This window comes from Phoenix dactylifera, chromosome 5 (assembly GCF_051530095.1).
Source record: "Phoenix dactylifera cultivar Ajwa chromosome 5, Ajwa_hap1_PhDact_Kaust_v1.1, whole genome shotgun sequence".
Taxonomy (NCBI): domain Eukaryota; kingdom Viridiplantae; phylum Streptophyta; class Magnoliopsida; order Arecales; family Arecaceae; genus Phoenix; species Phoenix dactylifera.
In genome coordinates, this window is record NC_143194.1 from 2827044 (window position 1) to 2845986 (window position 18943).

General features: G+C 42.2%; 2 protein-coding genes across 2 annotated transcripts; both read right to left on the minus strand.

Annotated features, from left to right (window-relative positions):
- Window positions 1–206: 206 nt before the first annotated feature.
- On the minus strand, window positions 207–3022 carry LOC103709346 (Subtilase family protein). Its single transcript, XM_008794647.5, has one exon. It carries the CDS (start codon window positions 2916–2918, stop codon window positions 573–575), a length of 2346 nt encoding a protein of 781 aa, XP_008792869.3. The 5' UTR covers window positions 2919–3022; the 3' UTR covers window positions 207–572.
- Window positions 3023–5332: 2310 nt separating this feature from the next.
- On the minus strand, window positions 5333–6722 carry LOC103709372 (uncharacterized; the record flags this gene model as incomplete). Its single annotated transcript, XM_008794671.5, has 1 exon — window positions 5333–6722. A coding segment is annotated over one exon (1356 nt), but the record flags the coding sequence as incomplete, so codon positions are not given.
- Between the last annotated feature and the right edge of the window lie 12221 nt (window positions 6723–18943).

Below are 18943 nucleotides of genomic sequence, written 5' to 3' on the forward strand. Positions count from 1 at the left end.
TCCAGATGCTAATTTATTAGGGAATCCAAATTTTTCTGCTGAAGTTGACTGCCATGCATCTATCTATTGATTGCAGAGAAAGATAGCTCCATTTAGCTAGTATTCAAGTAGGGATTCAGAAGCTTGGTTCACTTTCTCTGCACTCATCTCCAGTTTATTAACAACAACGTTACTACATAGAAAAAAAAAAGGGGATGTTTGGAGCCTTGTTGGTAACAAAATCTCACTTCAACATTAGAATGCATAACATTACAACCCAAGGCTTTTTCATAATTTTTACAAAGCATCTGTACAAGTGCAGTTCCAATGTCTACCCTGGACATTAGCCAAAATATAACGAAAAAAGGGTGACGAAGTTTGTGCAAAATTAAAACACCAGAGCTTTTCTTATTTCAATCAACAAATATGTTCACATTGTTACAGATTCTGGTCTTCCCATCTGATGACGACCTATCTGAGAATTTTCAACACTCCATATGCTGTTCAACCACACATCCCATGGCTAACTAATCAGAAATCCAAACCTTTCAAACTTCTCCCTTTAATCTGAGACCCTAAAGCATAGCAGCAGTTTAAATGGAGGACACAAGACTCTCGCGCCAGCTCACAGCAATGGGGCTCCTCACAATATGTGCGCCATCACTCCATGAGATCCACCCAAAGCTACGCGAGCCTGCAACCGCCGCATCAGCCATTGAAGCAAGTGTGATCTTATAGGACAAGCTCTGCTCCACGGCATCAAACACGAGCTTGCTCGGAGTCACCGTGACATTCACACCCGGTGGGCAGGAGACTTCAGCCTCATACGCAGCGTCGTCTGGGCCTCCGACATTTCGCACTACTCTGCTGTATGTAACGACGTCGCTGGCTGAAGAGAAGACAGCAGAGAAAGCTGGGTAATTGAGGTCGCCAGGGCTCGCCAATGTCAGGGCAGAGCAATTCACAGCGATCTCATCCCTGGTGAAGAGTGCAATCTGTTGGGGACTGTATCCAATGGCGCAGAGGAAGGCGAGGTAGTCCTCGACCTGTGAGTCATAAACTAGACCAGGATCAAGAGCCTTGTTGGGGTCTACATGGCCGGCGCCGCGAACAAATGGCGTGGATTCTTTGCCGGTAGCTAAATCTTTGATGAGCTCGCCGGAATTGTCCAAATTAGAGGCTGTCGTCATGAGGGCGGACTTGATGGCAGCTGGGCTCCAATCCGGGTAGGTCTTATGAAGCAAGGCAGCGATGCCGCTGACATGCGGGCATGACATGGAGGTACCTGAGATTATATTGAACTCCACCCGTCTTGGATCGATGTCAAGGTCCGTCGGGCTGCTCGCCCCCGTCCAAGCCGCCAGAATATTGACACCAGGGGCGATCACATCAGGCTTGAGGATCTCCGGAGCACGGTAATTAGGGCCCCGGCTCGAGAAAGCGGCCACCTTGGGGGCGGGTGGCGATGAGCTGATCACCGTTCCTTTGAAAACAATGGTGGCAGTGGGAGAAGACTGTGACTTGATGTAGCCCCGGATCTTATCTCCGGCTGATTCACCGACCATTGTGGCGGGAATGAGGTGGGAGTCGGCAATGAGCTCCTCCCCATTCTCGGCGGTGTTGGCCAGAATCATCCCAGCGCCGCCGGCCAATTTCACGGCACTCCCCTTCTCCACCCGAGCATTGGCACCCCTGTCGCAAAGAACGATCTTTCCAGCAACCTTGGCCGAGTCGAGGTACCCGGTTATACACAGCCGGGACCCGCAATCGCCGGCGTCGACCAACGGGAGATCGGTAGAGTTCGACAGCTCTCCGGCATAGAGCGAGACGCCGCCGTAGGTCGTGCCGTCACCGAGGATGACATCAGCCGGGAACTCTCGGTCAATGGTGGACGCCCCGACGGTGAGGATCCACGGAGCGATATTGACGGCGGTGTACGGCCCGGGGCCGGAGTTCCCGGCGGAGCACGAGACGATGACGCCGTGGCGGGCGGCGCCAAAGGCGCCGATGGCGATCGAGTCGCGGTCGAAGCTTGGGGCGAAGCCGTTGGCACCGACGGAGAGGGAGATGACATCAGCGCCGTCGTCGATGGCGGCGTCCATGGCGGCAAGGATGTCGGAGTCGAAGCAGCCGGAGGCCCAGCAGATCTTGTAGGCGGCAATCCTCGCCTTGGTGGCCATGCCACGGGCCTCGCCGCGGGCGTACTGGTAGAAGCCGGCATCGTCGACAGCGGCGCCGGCGGCGGTAGAGGCGGTGTGGGTGCCGTGGCCCTCGGTGTCGAGGGGGGATTTGGACTCCCGGGATTCGTCGATGGGGTGGCCCATGGCGGCCTCGTAGCCCTTGTAGAAGAAGCGAGCGCCGATGAGCTTGCGGTTGCAGGCTTGGGAGGAGTTGAATCCGGGGCCGGAGTCGCAGGAGCCACGCCAGGAGGAGGGGGGAGCGGAGAGGGAGGAGTCGAAGAAGGAGGCGCGGGAGGGGAAGATACCGGTGTCGAGGACGGCGACGACGGCGTCGGAGGCGAAGGAGGAGGAGGGCCAGAGGCCGGAGGAAGGGGACAGGCGGAGGAAGGTGGGGGAGTGGGTGATGTGGGGCTGGCGGGCGCGGTCGGGGAGGACGGAGAGGACGTGGGGGAGGGAGCGGACGGCAGCGGCCTGGGCGGGGGAGAGGCGGGCGGCGAAGCCGGCGGCAGCGCGGGAGTAGGCGTAGAGAAGGCGGGGAGCGGGAGCGGGGGCGCGCCGGAGGTGGCGGGGGAGGGAGCGGAGGGTGCACCAGTACCACTGGCGGAGAGTCGGGGAGGAGGCTGGCTTGTGGGCGGGGGACACGTGGACGATGTACGTAGACAGCCGGCCAGTGTTACTGTCCGCCGGGATCAACAGCAGGAGGAGGAGGAGGAGGAGGGAGAGGAGAGCCGGAGATGGGAGGGGAACCGCTTTCCCCATGGTTGCTGGTCTTTTGGCCGGCGAGACGGCGGAAGAAAGGAGAGAGAGGAGGAGAAGACCGGATAAGCCAATGGTGGAGAGGGTCCGATATACTATAATGAGCACAGGATGGAAGAGTAATTGCCCTGAGTTTTCCGCATTTCTTACGGGTTTGTCCTTTCGGCTTCTGCAAATATCTTTGTTGTTCTATGGTAGTTTCGTAGTTAAGAGATGAATTGGGGCTTTTGTCATTGGGTAGGTGGCAGGACAGAAAAGATTCCATGGCATCCAATAACTTAAGAGAAAGACCGGTAGAAACCATCCGTTTCGAAACATCTATAGGGACTTTATGGATTGTTGCCACGTTGATACTCCATGGGTTACGGTCGTTCGATTAATTGGACTTTCCACGTCGACGTACATTAACGGTTGAGATTAAGCAAGACGGCTTGCGTGGCTGTTATCTGGAGTGCTTCGCATAACGTTTTCTAGGGGGAGCTTCCGATGGAAGTTTGGTTCGTGGGGGCTGTGGGTGGATGCAGATCGGCCACGTGAGATGTCACGTTTTCTTGGGACGCTAATCGGAGCGCTATGCTTCCAATTTCTACGGATCGACTCAGTGGCAAATAGACTTCTGCCACGTAGCGCAACACCACGGGTGGGATGATGCTGGGGATCCGAAACGCTGTCCGATCCCGCTGTCAGGAGAAACACGTGTGCCAACTGTCACAACAGTACAAGGCGGGGCAGCGGAAGGGTTATAATTAACTGTCCTACAACCGTTATAACGGCCGTTATAACGGTTTCCGGCATGCTCCGTTATTTTGCTGAGGTAGATAGCAGGAAAAAAAAAAGTAATGGGCTGTTATTTTCTGATATGTTTTATTATTTTCCATTATAAACGACAACATAAATAACAGACCTACTTCTTCGAATAAAATAATGTTTTTAAAATTCAAATATTTTCCACAAAGTTCTCTCCAAAAATGATTGTGCATAAAAAAAAATTATATATTTTATATAATATAAAGTGAAGAAAGATTTAGTTTTGCTTTTTTTTTTTCTTATATCCTTGCCCATTATTTCCCATTATAACATGACTATAATAGCTATTTATTTTAATAATTATATTAATCTTAAAATTTCAAAGTTACCATCTAAGATAAATAATGACCATTGTGACTATTACAGTGGTCAATAACTCTTTCGATCAGGATCCATGATAATGGAATTATTAATTATTTCAAATCTCAGCCAATCCATGGTGCTTAATTCCCATGGAAATGCAAGACAATAATCCGACTCATCAATAATAATCTAGGGACTAAGATATAAGCTTTTGTCCATCGTATTGGGCATCTAAAACAATTCAACTCAAAACAAATTCGATTTATATCTATATTTATATCTATATATTTGGCATTCAATTTGTATTTGTATTCGTTTAAAATAAATATAGATATAAATTTTTGCATCCGACTAACATTCATATCCGTATCTGTATTCATCAAATAAAATAAATATAGATATGGATATATTAATATTCGATCCGTATCTCATCCGATGTCAATCTACTTGTTCTGAGTGGCAATCCTCACAATCTTGATAAGTGAGCTTTCAAATTTCATAAATAAAAAAAAAGAAAGAAAGAAAAAATAAGCAAGCTTTCAAGCACACATAATGAACCTGACAACTGCTCTTATACTCTTAGGCACATTATATATTTGCAATATAACTTGAATTAATTAAAAAGAGAATTTTACAGCATATAAATTAGATTTCACAATCTACTTTGTTAAAAACAGTAAATTTAATTAAGCATTTATTTTTACCTGCTGAGCTTCTGGTAATGCCCCTAATTGTATTCATAACCATCAAGCCCGTCCTTGCCATAAGGGGTCAGCTTTCTAGATTTATTTTTACCAGCTTTTCTTAAGATTTCTCTGGATCATAATTTGTTTTTAATTTCTTAGATTCCTTGAGTGCAGATCCTAATAGGTACTGCACAACCATCCTCAGTGGCATAGGAAGCAAAACAATCATATTGTCATGATTCAGAAAAGGAGAGGAAGTTGCCTCTGTCGCAGTCACAACTGGGAAGGATGAGACAAAAAAAGACCTAGACATAAAGTCTAAAGCAGGATATTGACAACTCGATCATTTACATTGATCAGGTGGGCTATGGATCTGTCACAAGCCTCATAGCTGATAGACCTCCTCCTCCTGCTAGCTCGATATTCAGAGTAATATTGTCCTAGCTTCTTTTTTTTTCATTGCTAATCTTCTTGGAAATCTAGAGCTTGTAAAGGTTATCCACATAGAAAAACAAATCCTCCCTAAACTGAAAATTGTTAGTAGTCATAGATGATGCTTCTGAAACGAAACTGAACTGAAAGGAAAACAACAAATTCTAGTAAACTTGTGAGACTGATAACTGGACAAAAATTTTAATCTTGAACATATTATGATTCAGAATTCCAATAGAATAATAATATGGCATGCTAAAGAACCAGACTGATACAAAAGGAATACAATGCCATGATCTAACCTAACATAGACATCCGGTAGTACAGCCAGGTTTGGTGCATCTTGGGCACAGGCGTACCTCTGTACATCTTGGACAGGATAAGATACAGCCGCAGGAGTACTTAGGGCAGGAGAGGCTTGGAAGGACACAACATGGTCTGGAGAAAGGAAACCCCCAGCCACAACATTGTAGTTTGGAGCAGGGGAATCCCCAGCTACAACATTGTGGTTTGAAGCATGAAACACCCTGATTGCAGCAACACAAACTGAAGCAGGAAAGCTCCAAGCAATTGCAACGCGGCCTGTAGCAGGAAACATCAGGACAGCTGCAATGTGGTTTGCAGAATAAATCCTCACAGCAGCTGCAGGTTGGTCTGCAGCAAGGGAACTCACAGCAACTGCAGCAAGGGCATGCACATTCAGAGCGGCAACAGCTGCAATTTTTTGGGAAACAACTGCAATTTTTTGGGCAGCAACTGCAGCTCTCTGGCCAGCAGCTGCAGCTCCCTGGGCAGCACTTGCAGCTCTTTGGGCAGCAGCAACTGCAGCTCTCTGGCCAGCAGCTGCAGCTCCCTGGGCAGCACTTGCAGCTCTTTGGGCAGCAGCTGCAGCTCCCTGTGCAACAATCCCAGCTCTTTGGGAAGCAGCTGCACCTGCAGCTCCCTGGGCAGCAATCGCAGCTCTTGAGGCAGCAGCTGCACCTGCAACTCTTGGGACAGCAGCTACAGTTCTTGGGGCAGCAATCGCAGCTCTTGGGACAGCAGCTGCAGTTCTTGGGGCAGCAATCGCAGCTCTTGGGGCAGCAGCTGCACCTGCAACTCTTGGGACAGCAGCTACAGTTCTTGGGGCAGCAATCGCAGCTCTTGGGACAGCAGCTGCAGTTCTTGGGGCAGCAATCGCAGCTCTTGGGGCAGCAGCTGCACCTGCAACTCTTGGGACAGCAGCTACAGTTCTTGGGGCAGCAATCGCAGCTCTTGGGACAGCAGCTGCAGTTCTTGGGGCAGCAGCTGCACCTGCAACTCTTGGGACAACAGCTACAGTTCTTGGGGCAGCAATCGCAGCTCTTGGGACAGCAGCTGCAGTTCTTGAGGCAGCAATCGCAGCTCTTGGGGCAGCAGCTGCACCTGCAGCTCTTGGGGCAGCAGCTGCAGTTCTTGGGGCAGCAATGGCAGCTCTTGGGACAACAGCTGCAGTTCTTGGGGCAACAATCGCAGCTCTTGGGGCAGCAGCTGCAGCTCCTTGGGAAGCAGCTGTAATTCTTTGTGCAGCAGTCACAGTTCCTTGGGAAGCAGCTGCAATTCACTGGGCAACAGTCGAAGTTTCTTGTGCAATGGTAACAGTTTCTTTTGCAACAGCTGCAGTTTCCTGGGCAACAGATGCAGTTCCTTGGGCAACAGATGCAATTCAAGTGTGGACATTTGCAGATCAGTCTTTCGAGCGCTAGCAAGCGTCCACCGGAGCAGAACATCCACGAGAAGCTGAAGCAAAGTTTTGATCTGAGCAGAAGCAAAAATTCTTTCATTCAGACATGAGCATACATGTGAATACTCTATCCACAAGTTAATGATGTAAAAACACAAGATGTCAAACTGCAGTAAAAGGTTGATTACTTTTTAGAGGGTCTTTCTGTGGCAGTTCAAACCTATGCTTCAAGGGGAGATGCTAATTTGCCTAATGTCACTAAGCACAAAATATAAGTATCATGCATTTTATTGGCTGCTACGTGACGAACAGGATAAGTGTAAAGTGTAAAAAAAGAATTTGAAGATCAAAAAAATTTATTATCTCAATTTATTTAACAAGACTCATATGGACCAATCTTTACTAAACCTACCTAATACTTCCATATCAGCCTACCTGGTATCTATACCTATTCTCTGAACATTTGGAGTAGGATTTTGAAGCCATTTGATCTTTTATGATCTTTAATTCTGTCCACTTTTGTCCTATCATCAGGTTCCTGGCAGAAAGCGGCCAATTTGGCTGGAACTCTTAAGGCATCATTGGTTGGGAATAGAGCGGCCAAAAGACTTGGAATAAGCCTTATGCCTAGCAAACAGCTTTCAGAAAAACAGGCATAAGCAGGGAAGAGTTATGCCAGTCAAATTTGCTTATGCATAAAGCCATCATTTATCCGTAGTTCCTTTTTGTATGGACAAAAAAACCCTCATCCAAAAGTTATTCCAGAAATTGTATCCAAAAAAGAATTGGAGCAACTCACGCATAACTATTCCATAGGCATAAACTTTTCTATTCTTGCTTTCTTATTCCCGAACCAACAAAGCCTAAATTAATCCAATTCGACGGTCCACCACACATAAATAGGATATCTCCTGGTGGTCCCTCAGCGCATACAACTTGCACTAATCAAAGACAATGTAATGGAAAACTATCTAATAAGATGGTATGAGCATTTGTTATGGTGATCTAAGGAAGCTGTAGTAAAGATAGTCATTTTAAACAAAGCATTTGGAAGAACTAGAAATGACAGATGTAGCCCTCACAGAAACGGTGGAGGAGCCATAAAGCAAGCATCAATAGCTGAAAGAAACTAGATGATTATGATTACATAACACTCATGCCCTTTCGTAGGTGTCATCCCCAATGAACTGACAATTTTAACATCTCAATATGCTAATACTGACTAGTTTCCAGGAATTTTTATCCTATAATCAACGTTCGTAATCAAAATATTAGCTTTAAAAACAAGCACTAGTATCTTGATAGATACTAATAACCAAAATATTGTAAGTAATATTAATAAAGAACACAGTTTAAGCAGATATTAGATCTACTAAGGTAATTACAAGGTTGTGCAAAATTGGTAACCATGTGATCAGAGTTTGATTATTGACTAAAATAGAATTACTATCAGATTAATAACTGTGGGAAAATAATCCCTCCTACATGATGTTGCAAAAATATCAGCTCATATAAAAGTTCAACCATCATTGCAAATGTTAAAGGAACATCTCAAATAAATGCATCTTCCTCAGATAGGATTTTAACTCTAAGTTTTTAGTATTTTACAAAAATATTGATTTTCTTATTGTACTTCTCATTCGAGCTCAATGAATGTAAGATCTCTGTGAATTCATGAAGGTAACTAACATAGAGATTTTATAACAGGGTTTTCAGGCTCTGTTTGGTGCATGGATAAAGAAACCCAAATAAGTTTTTAAAAACCTCTATATTCTGATTTTTCTTGTTCTTCCAGTAGTAAGTATGAAACTTTGTCGGTTGGAAATATGGAATAAACTGAAACTGAGAGGAATAACACTGATGTGAATCATTCAGACACAAATAAATTATTCAAACACACCCCTGTTGCACATGTGAGCGCAACGGTGAATATCTTTATTTGTGAAAAAGCAGTCATACCTGCTGAGAGGTGACCAAAATAAAACTATGTGAATCAAGCAAGAATAACTATATGACACTTGGCCAAATAAACCCTTTATTTATGACACTTATTCAGGTTTTATTCATGCATGAAACAGGGCATCAGAGTGCAAGATGAGTGAAAGGCAAAGGATTTTTAGGACATACCCAAGCCACCTCCAAATGTGACAAGACTTGCGTCTCCTCTTATTTCTGTTCAGCAGAAAAATATCCATAAGGATAAGATATTCATAAAGGTCGAAAAATAAAGTGCAAGGTTGAAGAATTATACAAAGGTATTAGTGGATCTGTTTTTGTCCCCACAAATTCGTTGACCCTGTCAAATTATCAACAGATCAAATCAATAAGCAAATATCAAATATTTCTAAGGAAGAGGAAAGCTAATTTCCATTATTAACAGGAAAAGAACTGTTTTCAGCAAAATTATAAAGTTAACAGCCTGGTTTAGAACTTAGTGAACTTGTCAAGTCTATAAGAAGACTCAAACGAGCCAACTCAACCCATATGAACTAGAAAATTTTTCTGTGAAGTATTTGCTGCATTCCTTTTTCAGATTTGAAGTTTTATCATCGCACCATGTTGTCAAGCACATTTTATCAGTAGATGTATATACATTTTCCAGTTTGCACATTTATAATTTAACCAGGCATTTGCGGTCTAAAGACTATCGAGAACAAAAAATCAAAGGGCATCTGATAGTAAGCGATAGAGAAAAGCAGGAAACAGCATAAATACGAAATAAGTTAATGAAGCATACTCCTTGCAGCATCTTGAGACAGGTTGAAGTCCTTCAAGCGATTGTAACTCCTCCTGCTTAATATGAAATTTCCATGAGTTTTTATTCTTTTGTAAACTAAATTAGAAACAATAAAAAGAACATAGTTGCATTAGCTCCTAGGAGGCTTTTATGGGCTCATTCACAATTTTACTAATGATCCCAAATAATATAGATCAGAATTGGAGGAGATAGATATTGCTTCTTTAGATGACTTATTGATGAAAAACATTTTGTTCATCAATATATTAGAAAAGTCAGAAGTTGAAATTCAAAGATCAAGGATGAGAATATAGCTGCCCATATGCTGGCCCTTTAATTTGTCTTTTTTTTTTTCTTTTAATTCCACAGCATTGTTGTTTATATAAAGAACAAACGTGGGAATAACATTGTATCACTTTAAATCATAAAATTTCATTTAAAAGTTGTGATTTGTTTGAAAAGCAGAACATGAAGGTGCCTTAAAGAGTATGTCTTTGTGTACATGAATGGAAACTTCTGGAGTGATGAAAGTTGAAGATCACACTGTTCTTGGTAGGCAAATGGTTTGTGTGCAAATGAAGGGCTTAAATCAAGGTAACTACTACAAGAGGAGATGAAAAATCCAACATTGACTGATAATACCTGAAACAATGGATGTATTGTAATTTCATTGAATACAAACAGTAGTGCAAGACTGTGGATTCTACTTTGCTGTAATTCATGACATGCATATGCCTTCAAGCCCCAACTTCATCTACCCAGAGAAGTGTTTTTCCTTACTGCCTATAGCCCAAATTTACACTGAAAAGCTAATTTGAAAGGTAGAAAATGAAATGCATTAAGAGAATGAAACACCAAATGGCGACCTGCTGTTTTGTTTGTAAAAAACTATTTGAGGCTGATATATCTTCTGTATTATAAACAAGAGCTCTACCACTGCAATCAACCATGTTGCCACATACAGCACCCCCCTCCCTTTCTACCATCTCACAAGGACCCACCAACACATATACATACAAACCAAGAATGAAAAAAATATACAAAAAAGTTAAAGAAATTCGATTTCAGGTATACATAATAACTAAGCATTGTGCAGGCAATTTCTTCCATGAAGATCTTTACAAGCTTATGATGCAAGTAACATAAAATGGGTAGAAATTACATCCAAGCTAGCAAGATCTTTGAAATGTTAAAACAGCAATAGAAAGATAAAATGAGAAAACTAGCAAGCAAGAGGGACTTCAAAATATTTATTCCTTTAAGATGCTTGAGAAATGTTACATGAAATAAATTACAAATGATAAGAAGGGAAAGATATTGCAAACAAGTTAGCAAGTAGCAACTGCTTCCAAATGTTAAAATAATAAAATGAAAAAGCAAGCAAGAGAGAATATAAAATATTTATTTCAAATGCAACAGATATAGTGAGTGAGCAAGCAAGCACCGTAAACAATATTAATTACAAAAATGAAAATTAAGATAGAGAAAAGGTTGTACAAGTCACTCAGTATTTTGTCGAAAGAGAAATCACAAAACATGCCAGCTTGTTGCTCAAACACCTAGTGTGTTCTTATTAACTAAATCATCCTGCAGTTTTCAAAGAACAGATGAATCTCCAAGAATTACTTCTCTACTTGACATATAATGGTGATGCAATCTGCAACCGCAGTGAAAAATTCGATATCCTATCAATGGACATGACAAAATGGGGAAATACGATTCCACTCAAACATCCAATCATATTGGGTTCACAGATCAGGAGGAAGTTTAATTGAAGACTACCGATCAGACAGATCAGGATGAACATGAACTGGAGAGCACTGATCAGAAGAATCTTCACTTTCAGACTACTGGCCGCTATTGTATCATTAAACCCACCAAGGGACAGTCAAGATCAACATAGAGAAGCTTGTAAGTTTCTAAATTATCCAAAAAGATCAACATAGAGAAGCTTGTAATTTTCTAAATTATCCAAAAAGTTATGAACTGATAAAGCTCACTCTCAGAAAAAGAAAAGAATACATTGGAAAAAGTGACTAGACATGTAAATGACCTTCAGTTGCCTGTCCAGCCAGCTAGGACCTTCTTGCATCATATACAGACAAAGGAGCACAAGAAAAGCTTACCAACAACTAGATTCCCAACATAAAATGGAATTAAGAAAAAGGTCATTTACTATGTCCAGTCAAAGAAAGAAGAGATTAATCGAAACATAAGATTCCTTCACTGAAAAGTCATAGCAAGGTATGACTAGAGCCATTCTCATCCTACATTCCATAAAATAAGTGAAATATATAACTCTCACAATTGACACCCATGCATCCATTTCTTCGTTCGTGGATGACCAAACAAAGAAGAAATGGGACAAGATGACCAGTTTCCACTGCAGGAGTCCAACAAGGCAACAAACCAGGGCAACTATCTAGAAACCCTACTTAATTAGTAGCTTGCTAGGTTTTCTTTTTCTTTTTGTTTCGACTTTCCTTTTAGTTTCTGGAAAGATCAAAAAAGTTGGTGTTAAATTCAGGTTAGAGCATGGGAGAGGCTTCTTTTGGATGATTAGAAACACCATGTTAGTAAGAAAAAGATTTTAAAAAAATATATTGAAGAGGAAAGTGGAGCTGACTGTATTTCCCCGTCTTCTTACATTTTCTTCTTCACTTTAATTTCCCCGTCTCTCACTTCTATTTGGACATCCCATCTTCCGTCCCCTGAACTTGACCTTACTGTATTTTGATTTGTTAAGTTTTTAGATAACAAGTGAATCATAATTGGCTCAGGTAAGAGTCCAGATAAAATGAATATTCTTTTATAAATGGGTCACGTATAGATGATAATTTTGCTTGAACAGTCATTGAAATGAAGGTAATGGCTTGATTCAAGCTTGAACAGTGATTGATTCAAGTTTGTTTTAAGTGTGATTTTGAGTTTGGGGCAACGTAATGTAATTAAACATTAGGAAAAAGTTCATGGTTAGGTCAGTTTGAAGGAAGGCTCTATCAAGCTTGAATAAAATAGGAAATAGGGCTCAAAATTAATTTCAAGCTGAACTTGAATAGACCAACACTCAATAATTTTTGGCCAATCACACCTCTACGGGATGCTGATTTCTGCTCTACTGTAGTGGGATAGCTTGAGATTATCCTCCTTACAAGTTGTTTAGTTGTTCTTTAAGTTCATGCCTAACTTTTAACTGTGTTGAGGGAAATCTGTTTGATTGCAGCTGAGCTATAGTAATTGACTTTATTCTACTTTATTTCAGAGAGCCAAAACATCTTTGTATTAAGCTTAGCATTGGGTGCCAACAAAAGTCTTCATGGTTGAAAGCAAAGTACTGAGAATAAATGCTGAAATTATTATTTGCAAAAACAAAAGTTAGGAAATCTAAAATTTGGTTACCTTTCTCCTGATTTGAAAATTAAATTAGAAATCTTCCACATGGCAAGCCAGAAAAATCAATTCTTTTATCATAATAAGTTTCATTCATCTCGAACTTTTTAGGGTTTAAGATCCAAACCTTCCTATTAAGACCAAACCTGAAAATGTAATCCTTTGGAATGAAATTACCTCTTAATAGAAAAACAATTCATTAAAATGTTACAGAAAAGAGTCTTCTTGAAGTAAAGAAAAGCTTGGAAACCTCCTCATTAAGGATAATGGAGTAGGTTAAGTAGGAGCGAATTTGAAATGTTAGCATAAAATGATTGATCCTACTATTGAGTAATGAATTGAGATGCTTAAAACAGTATAGATGTGGAAGACATACAAAATCAGGAAGCACATTTTTCTTGCTTATGACCTTAGGCTAGTTCTTTGGTCAATCATAGAATTACTTCAAGACCCAGAAGTTTACATGCTTTTGTTAATAATATGCTCACAAAATTCTTCCACAGTCTTATTCCTCAAGACCATACACAGATCATGAAAGCAAAAATCTTATAGACTTAGCTCTTAATTCCTTGAGAAGACATGTTTCAAAATCTCTGCAAATATGAGCATCTCTATGTCTTGAATTTGCAGAAAGGGATTCTTGTTCAAAATAATTTCTGGATGTATGATGAACAAATATATCTCTTTTTTCCTTTTACTTCAACATGAAAAGATAATCCCTTCTTGCTCTGACATTAAGGTATTTCCAACCACTTCAACAGCGTTATATAATGGCCATAATCATCCCTGTGTGAACAATTGCCACATTTGAAATCAACAGTTTAAGTGATTAAGTTGGTTGTGCGTCTATACTGTCTAATCCTGTAGCACTACCTTTTGAATAGAATAATCATAATGCACGAATATAGTGAATAACAGCTATAATAACAGAGTATCAATTTCATTCAACTTTTTCCTTTATCAACAGTTATGGCAGTTTCTTTTACATTTATAAAGGCACCTTTATAGTTATGGCATCATCAACATTGTGCCCAAAAAGGAACAGCGTTATGCAGCAAACTTTATTCTCAAATTTGCTTTCTTTCCTCATATCAATAAGTATCAATATCCTCTACTGCACTGTATGCTAAATCACTTTCCAGGGATAATGGAAAGGTAAAGTTCAAAAATACTTTCTTTTCTCAAATTGGTTGGAACCATAACAATCCCTCATCACTTATAAACCTTCGATCTACCACTTCAGTTTACCACTCTCCAAAAGGAATTGCTTTACCTAACAAAACTCGCTCTCTTTTCCTGCGCTGCATAATATAATGATCAATTTGGGGAGATTATGAAAGATTTTGAACAAAGAAACCATGTCCAAGACCAAGAATGCGAGTAGCTACGATTGAACTCTTTCCCCCCCTGCTAGATAATTAGTTTTTTTTTCGTAGCAGTAGAAAATGCTGACCTCATCTCATCTCTTTCCATGAACTACATGACGCTATATAAAGCACTCGACCAAAGAAACTCAACTTCTCGAGTTACGGTAATCTCCTAACTGATGCCATGAATCGGTGCAGAGCTCACACAAAAAGGACTACAAATATATAACATCTCTGGCTTCAAGATCTCCACTTGTCGTCAGCTACCCTGTCTTGCTCCAAGAAATCAAATCAAACGCCCAGAGAGCGAGATCAAGAAACGAGCTAGGAAGAGCATCTCATTACCTCGAGGAAGCCTATCTCCCGGTTCAAGATCTGCACCTCGAGCTGCAGCCGCCGCCGGCCGCAGAGGTCCGGGTACTTGGGCGGCGACTTGGGACTGGGCGGCGTCGTCGTGGTCGTCGTCGCCGCCGCCTCTCGCTGATCCGTGGCTGCCATTATCGTTGGCGAGTCACCGGATCCAATGCCTCAGCAGCAAACTGGCAGCAGTTTTATAGCAGAGGAGGAGCGGTAAGCAGTGGTAAAGGGGGGTTACTACTGCGGGCCGCGGTAAGTTGGCGCGCGGGGCAGGGGAAGACAGGGACTGCGAGCGCGGCAGAGGCAGAGGCGGAGAGTGGACTGGTGGGGTATCCAAATGCGATACGCGGCGGAGGACAGGGGGAACAGCAACGATGTGGTCACCGCCCCATCCCTCGCCGCGGAAAGAGGCCCCCATCTCTTCGCCTTCCCCAACTCGAGCCGTCCTCATTGTCCGGCCTCGCTGAAATAACACTAGCGTGGCGAATGCGAGAGAGAGAGAGAGAGAGAGAGAGAGAGAGAGAGGAAAGGGATTGATGAAAGAAAAGGGAATGCAAAAGCCTGCGTTCGGTCGCACGGAGGTCGTCCCAACGGGCAGACGGCGTTGCAGAGCGCTTCTCACTCTATTATTTCTCTCTCTGTTATCTCTCTCTGGTGCGTTGGGCCGCGCCGCGGGAGGGGGGAAGGCGGGGAGGGCGCGCAGCCGCACGACAGCGCACGTACCGTTTACGAAGAAGTGGGGTCGGCGTGGGTACGCTATAATTACCCGTGGAGTTGGCTAGAATTACGTGGATGTCACCGGAGGAGTGATTTGGAGTTTGGAGATTCAAGCGGGAAGAAAGTTTCTTAACAACAAACACTACTCTCTTCTCTCATGCGGCCATCAGGCCATGTGAAAAGCAGCACGCCGTTGACGGCTACGATTGCCCACAAAATTGGCCCCAATGCTCTTCTTTAAAGTCTCCTAAAAAAGCAGGTGGGCCAAATCTGATCAATCTAATTTAATTCAAATCTGACCTTCAAATTTAGATGGATACTTTTGATTTGGCAACTTGAGTTGGGTCGGCTCAATTGGTTCGCTAAATAGAGAATAGATCTGCGTGCGATAATCAGTTTGACGTGCATTCAGCAAATTAGCTTGTCCATCTTTAACCGATGCAATCCCAGCCTGGGTCATATTTTAACTTAATTTGGGATTGGGATCAATCATTGACTAAGGGTCCGTGCAATCCAAACTCCTTAAGCCGGGCGCAGACTCTACGCACCGGCCCCCACGCCTTCCGAACGCCTCGAGAGTCGCGCTCATCCTCGATAGCGACCGCGGGGAGCGGCGGGTGCAAGAGACGTTAGTGGTCCCTGGCGCCAGGATCGCACGAACGCCAGTCGAGATCCTTGTTGTCGCAACGTGGGCCCCACCAGGAACAGCGCCCGAGGGGCAAAACCGGAAAAGAGCGAAAGTTTCGAGCGGGACCCACCAGACGTCGACCATGGCACTTCCTGACACGTGTTCTCCCGCGAGGGCTTCGCCTCCTACGTCATCGAAGCCTAAGAAAATAAATAAATTTACTGCACCTTATTTTTTACCTGCTTCAGTTAATTATTTATTTCCATTACGTAAGCTTCTTCTTGAAATGGAAGTGGTCGGCTTCCGTTCGAAATTCTTTGAGGTCTCTAATTTTTTCACTATTTCTTTTTTTTAAAAAAAAAATGAGGATACGTTGACAACAAATTAAAGATTTACCACTGAAGTGGTAGTACGGTGGAAACAGAGCTTTGATTCCATCAAAGTAGCCCAGATTCGAAATACCCAGGTGTTGATTAAATACGAAGATCGGATACTCTCCGTCTGGTTTATCCAGTGGAGTTGCTCTCTGATCTGCCGTTACATAGGTAGTGCTGATGTGATGTACTCACACAGGATAGGGCTGCCACACTGGTGGGGCTCTGTCACGGATGGAGAGAATATGAGTAAAAAATATTCTACCTGCATCGAATACTCTCCAGCGGAGAGGAGGCCAGTGGGGGGTTGCTACGCGAGAACCTCACCCCTCTCTTTCTTTTTGCCTAAGCAAAAAAAAAAAATAAAATAAAAATTTATTAAAGTTAAAGATTTCATTACCAACCAATTGACAGGTGCCACGTCAGCCGGTGCAGTGCAGGTTGTGCCACGTGAGGGGCGGTACGGTTGGTTCTACTGGTTTTTCTACTGATCTGTGCCCAACAGCAGACCAAATGGCTGGTCCCGCCGTCTGATGCCTTGGTTATTTTTTAGATATTACTATTTATGGTGGTATGGTTGAATTTTGAGGTCAAGTGGCAATATTTGGAATTCAGCGTGCGGGAATGATTGCCTGGTTTAAATATAAGAGCCGGAGTGGTGGAAGCAAGAGGGCCGACATAAGGTGGCTTCTATTTATGGCAACGCTATTTCAATATTTATATCATTTACATTAATATTACTAATATTTCAAAATTTTAATCTTCGTGTCATTTTCACTTTGTTTGAAAGAAATGAAAAAAATAAGGGATGGACTAATTCCCTGGGATAAGTATCTTTTAGCGTTTGGTTAAAGTAATGTAAGTGAGAGAGGATCGGGAATGAAATAGGATGATTTTAATGTACTTTGGATTTTATGATGATTTTTTTTTATCATAAAGATAAAATTATCTTTTTTTTCTAAATGCATATTTAAGAGTGGTTAAGAAAGTAGTGGGATAATATGGTAATTGGATAGACGTACATCTCTCAGAGAGATATAGTCTTACACACACAGAGGGAACTAGACTATCCTGCCAGTCAAAAAGAGTAGGGAAGGAAAAGGATCTGAGACCATCTTTGCTTCCTCCATAAGGTCTAGAGTAGTTAGTAGCTTACCTTGACAGTTCTTCCCCTGTCAGAAAGATGATAATTCTAGGGTTAGGTACCTAGGTTGATGGTCATTTGGGTTAGGCAAATGGCTTGAATTTGCAGCACACTAGCTCTCCAATAACCACTAACAATATACTAGTTAAGCATGCATCAAAAAATTATACTAATACTCCTTTTCAATTTTTCTCTTTTGTTAGTGATGCAATTGAATCCGAAAAGTTTTTGAGACATAGATGACCTAAAAAGTTAATCTTTAACCTCTATTTAAACATTGTTACACCTTAGGCTAGCTATAGATGAACCTGGACTGGAATATCTAACTGAAACATCTGAATAACTTGACCTATGTCCGGTCCATAAGAGACATATAGGTTGGATAAAACTTTTTCAGAAAATGGCCACATAAAATTATATACCAAAAGTTGGCCAAAATAACGACCTAACTGGACTTTAACCTTACCTTAACCCGCCTATAGGCTTCTGATATCATTATTCTCGTTCCCAAAGTTGGTGCTTGCCTTTCTCTTTCCAAAAAAGAGAATCTAGCATGCAAGACATTAGGGAAAAAGCGAACTCTCTCCTTCCTCCTTTCCCCTCTTGGTTTCCAGGAGTCGCTGAAGCCTATGTGACCCCAGGACACCCATCTTTTCTTGTCAAGTTGCCAAGTTGGGATCCTCTCAAATTCATGGTTGAATTGGAGAGGTCTGGTCGTCCATATGGTACGCATAACATATGATTGTACTTTTTAGTTCAAGTGGGAACTAGAGAGGTTTCCAGCTGATTCTTGTGTATTGCATCAATCCTACTGTATGCACCATATTTAGACCAATATCTATAATTCAAAAACCGATAAATAACACGGAAAGTTATTTAGTATAATCGAGTAATGGCAAGTCTTCGAAAGAGACATCTTGGAAAAAGTGAAGCGGAGGTTTTGGAAGGATGTCAATTTTCAAGTACCAAGACTGAAAATCTTAGAAGAAAGTACTTGGCCAATAGGTGGAAGTTGTGCCTAGCAACCCAACCAAGTTGCATGCTATCCTCCTACTTAGTGTCGGAGTAGGTTAAAACATCAAGATTCCAAGTCGAAATACTAAAGGATGTAGGTTAAGTGACGTAAATCGAGGGAGGCGAGAGTTATCGATGTATAAGAAGACTTTAATCGAGCAAAATTCAAGAATAGTAGTTACATCCATCTGCCCACTATTCAGAATTTTTCAGCATAAGTTAGACTTTCTTGATGATCCAATTGTCTCCTAGCTTTTCAATTTTGTCGTAAACAATTGAAACATAAAGCAATCATTTTTGTCTTTCAAAAACCGACACTATGTTTTGATAATAAGGTATCAAGTTAGTGAACCTAATTGTGGTGCAGTAG

Coding starts and splice junctions, on each gene's coding strand:
- LOC103709346 (XM_008794647.5), bottom strand. CDS start 2,918: ATGGGGAAAGCGGTTCCCCTCCCATCTCCGGCTCTCCTCTCCCTCCTC.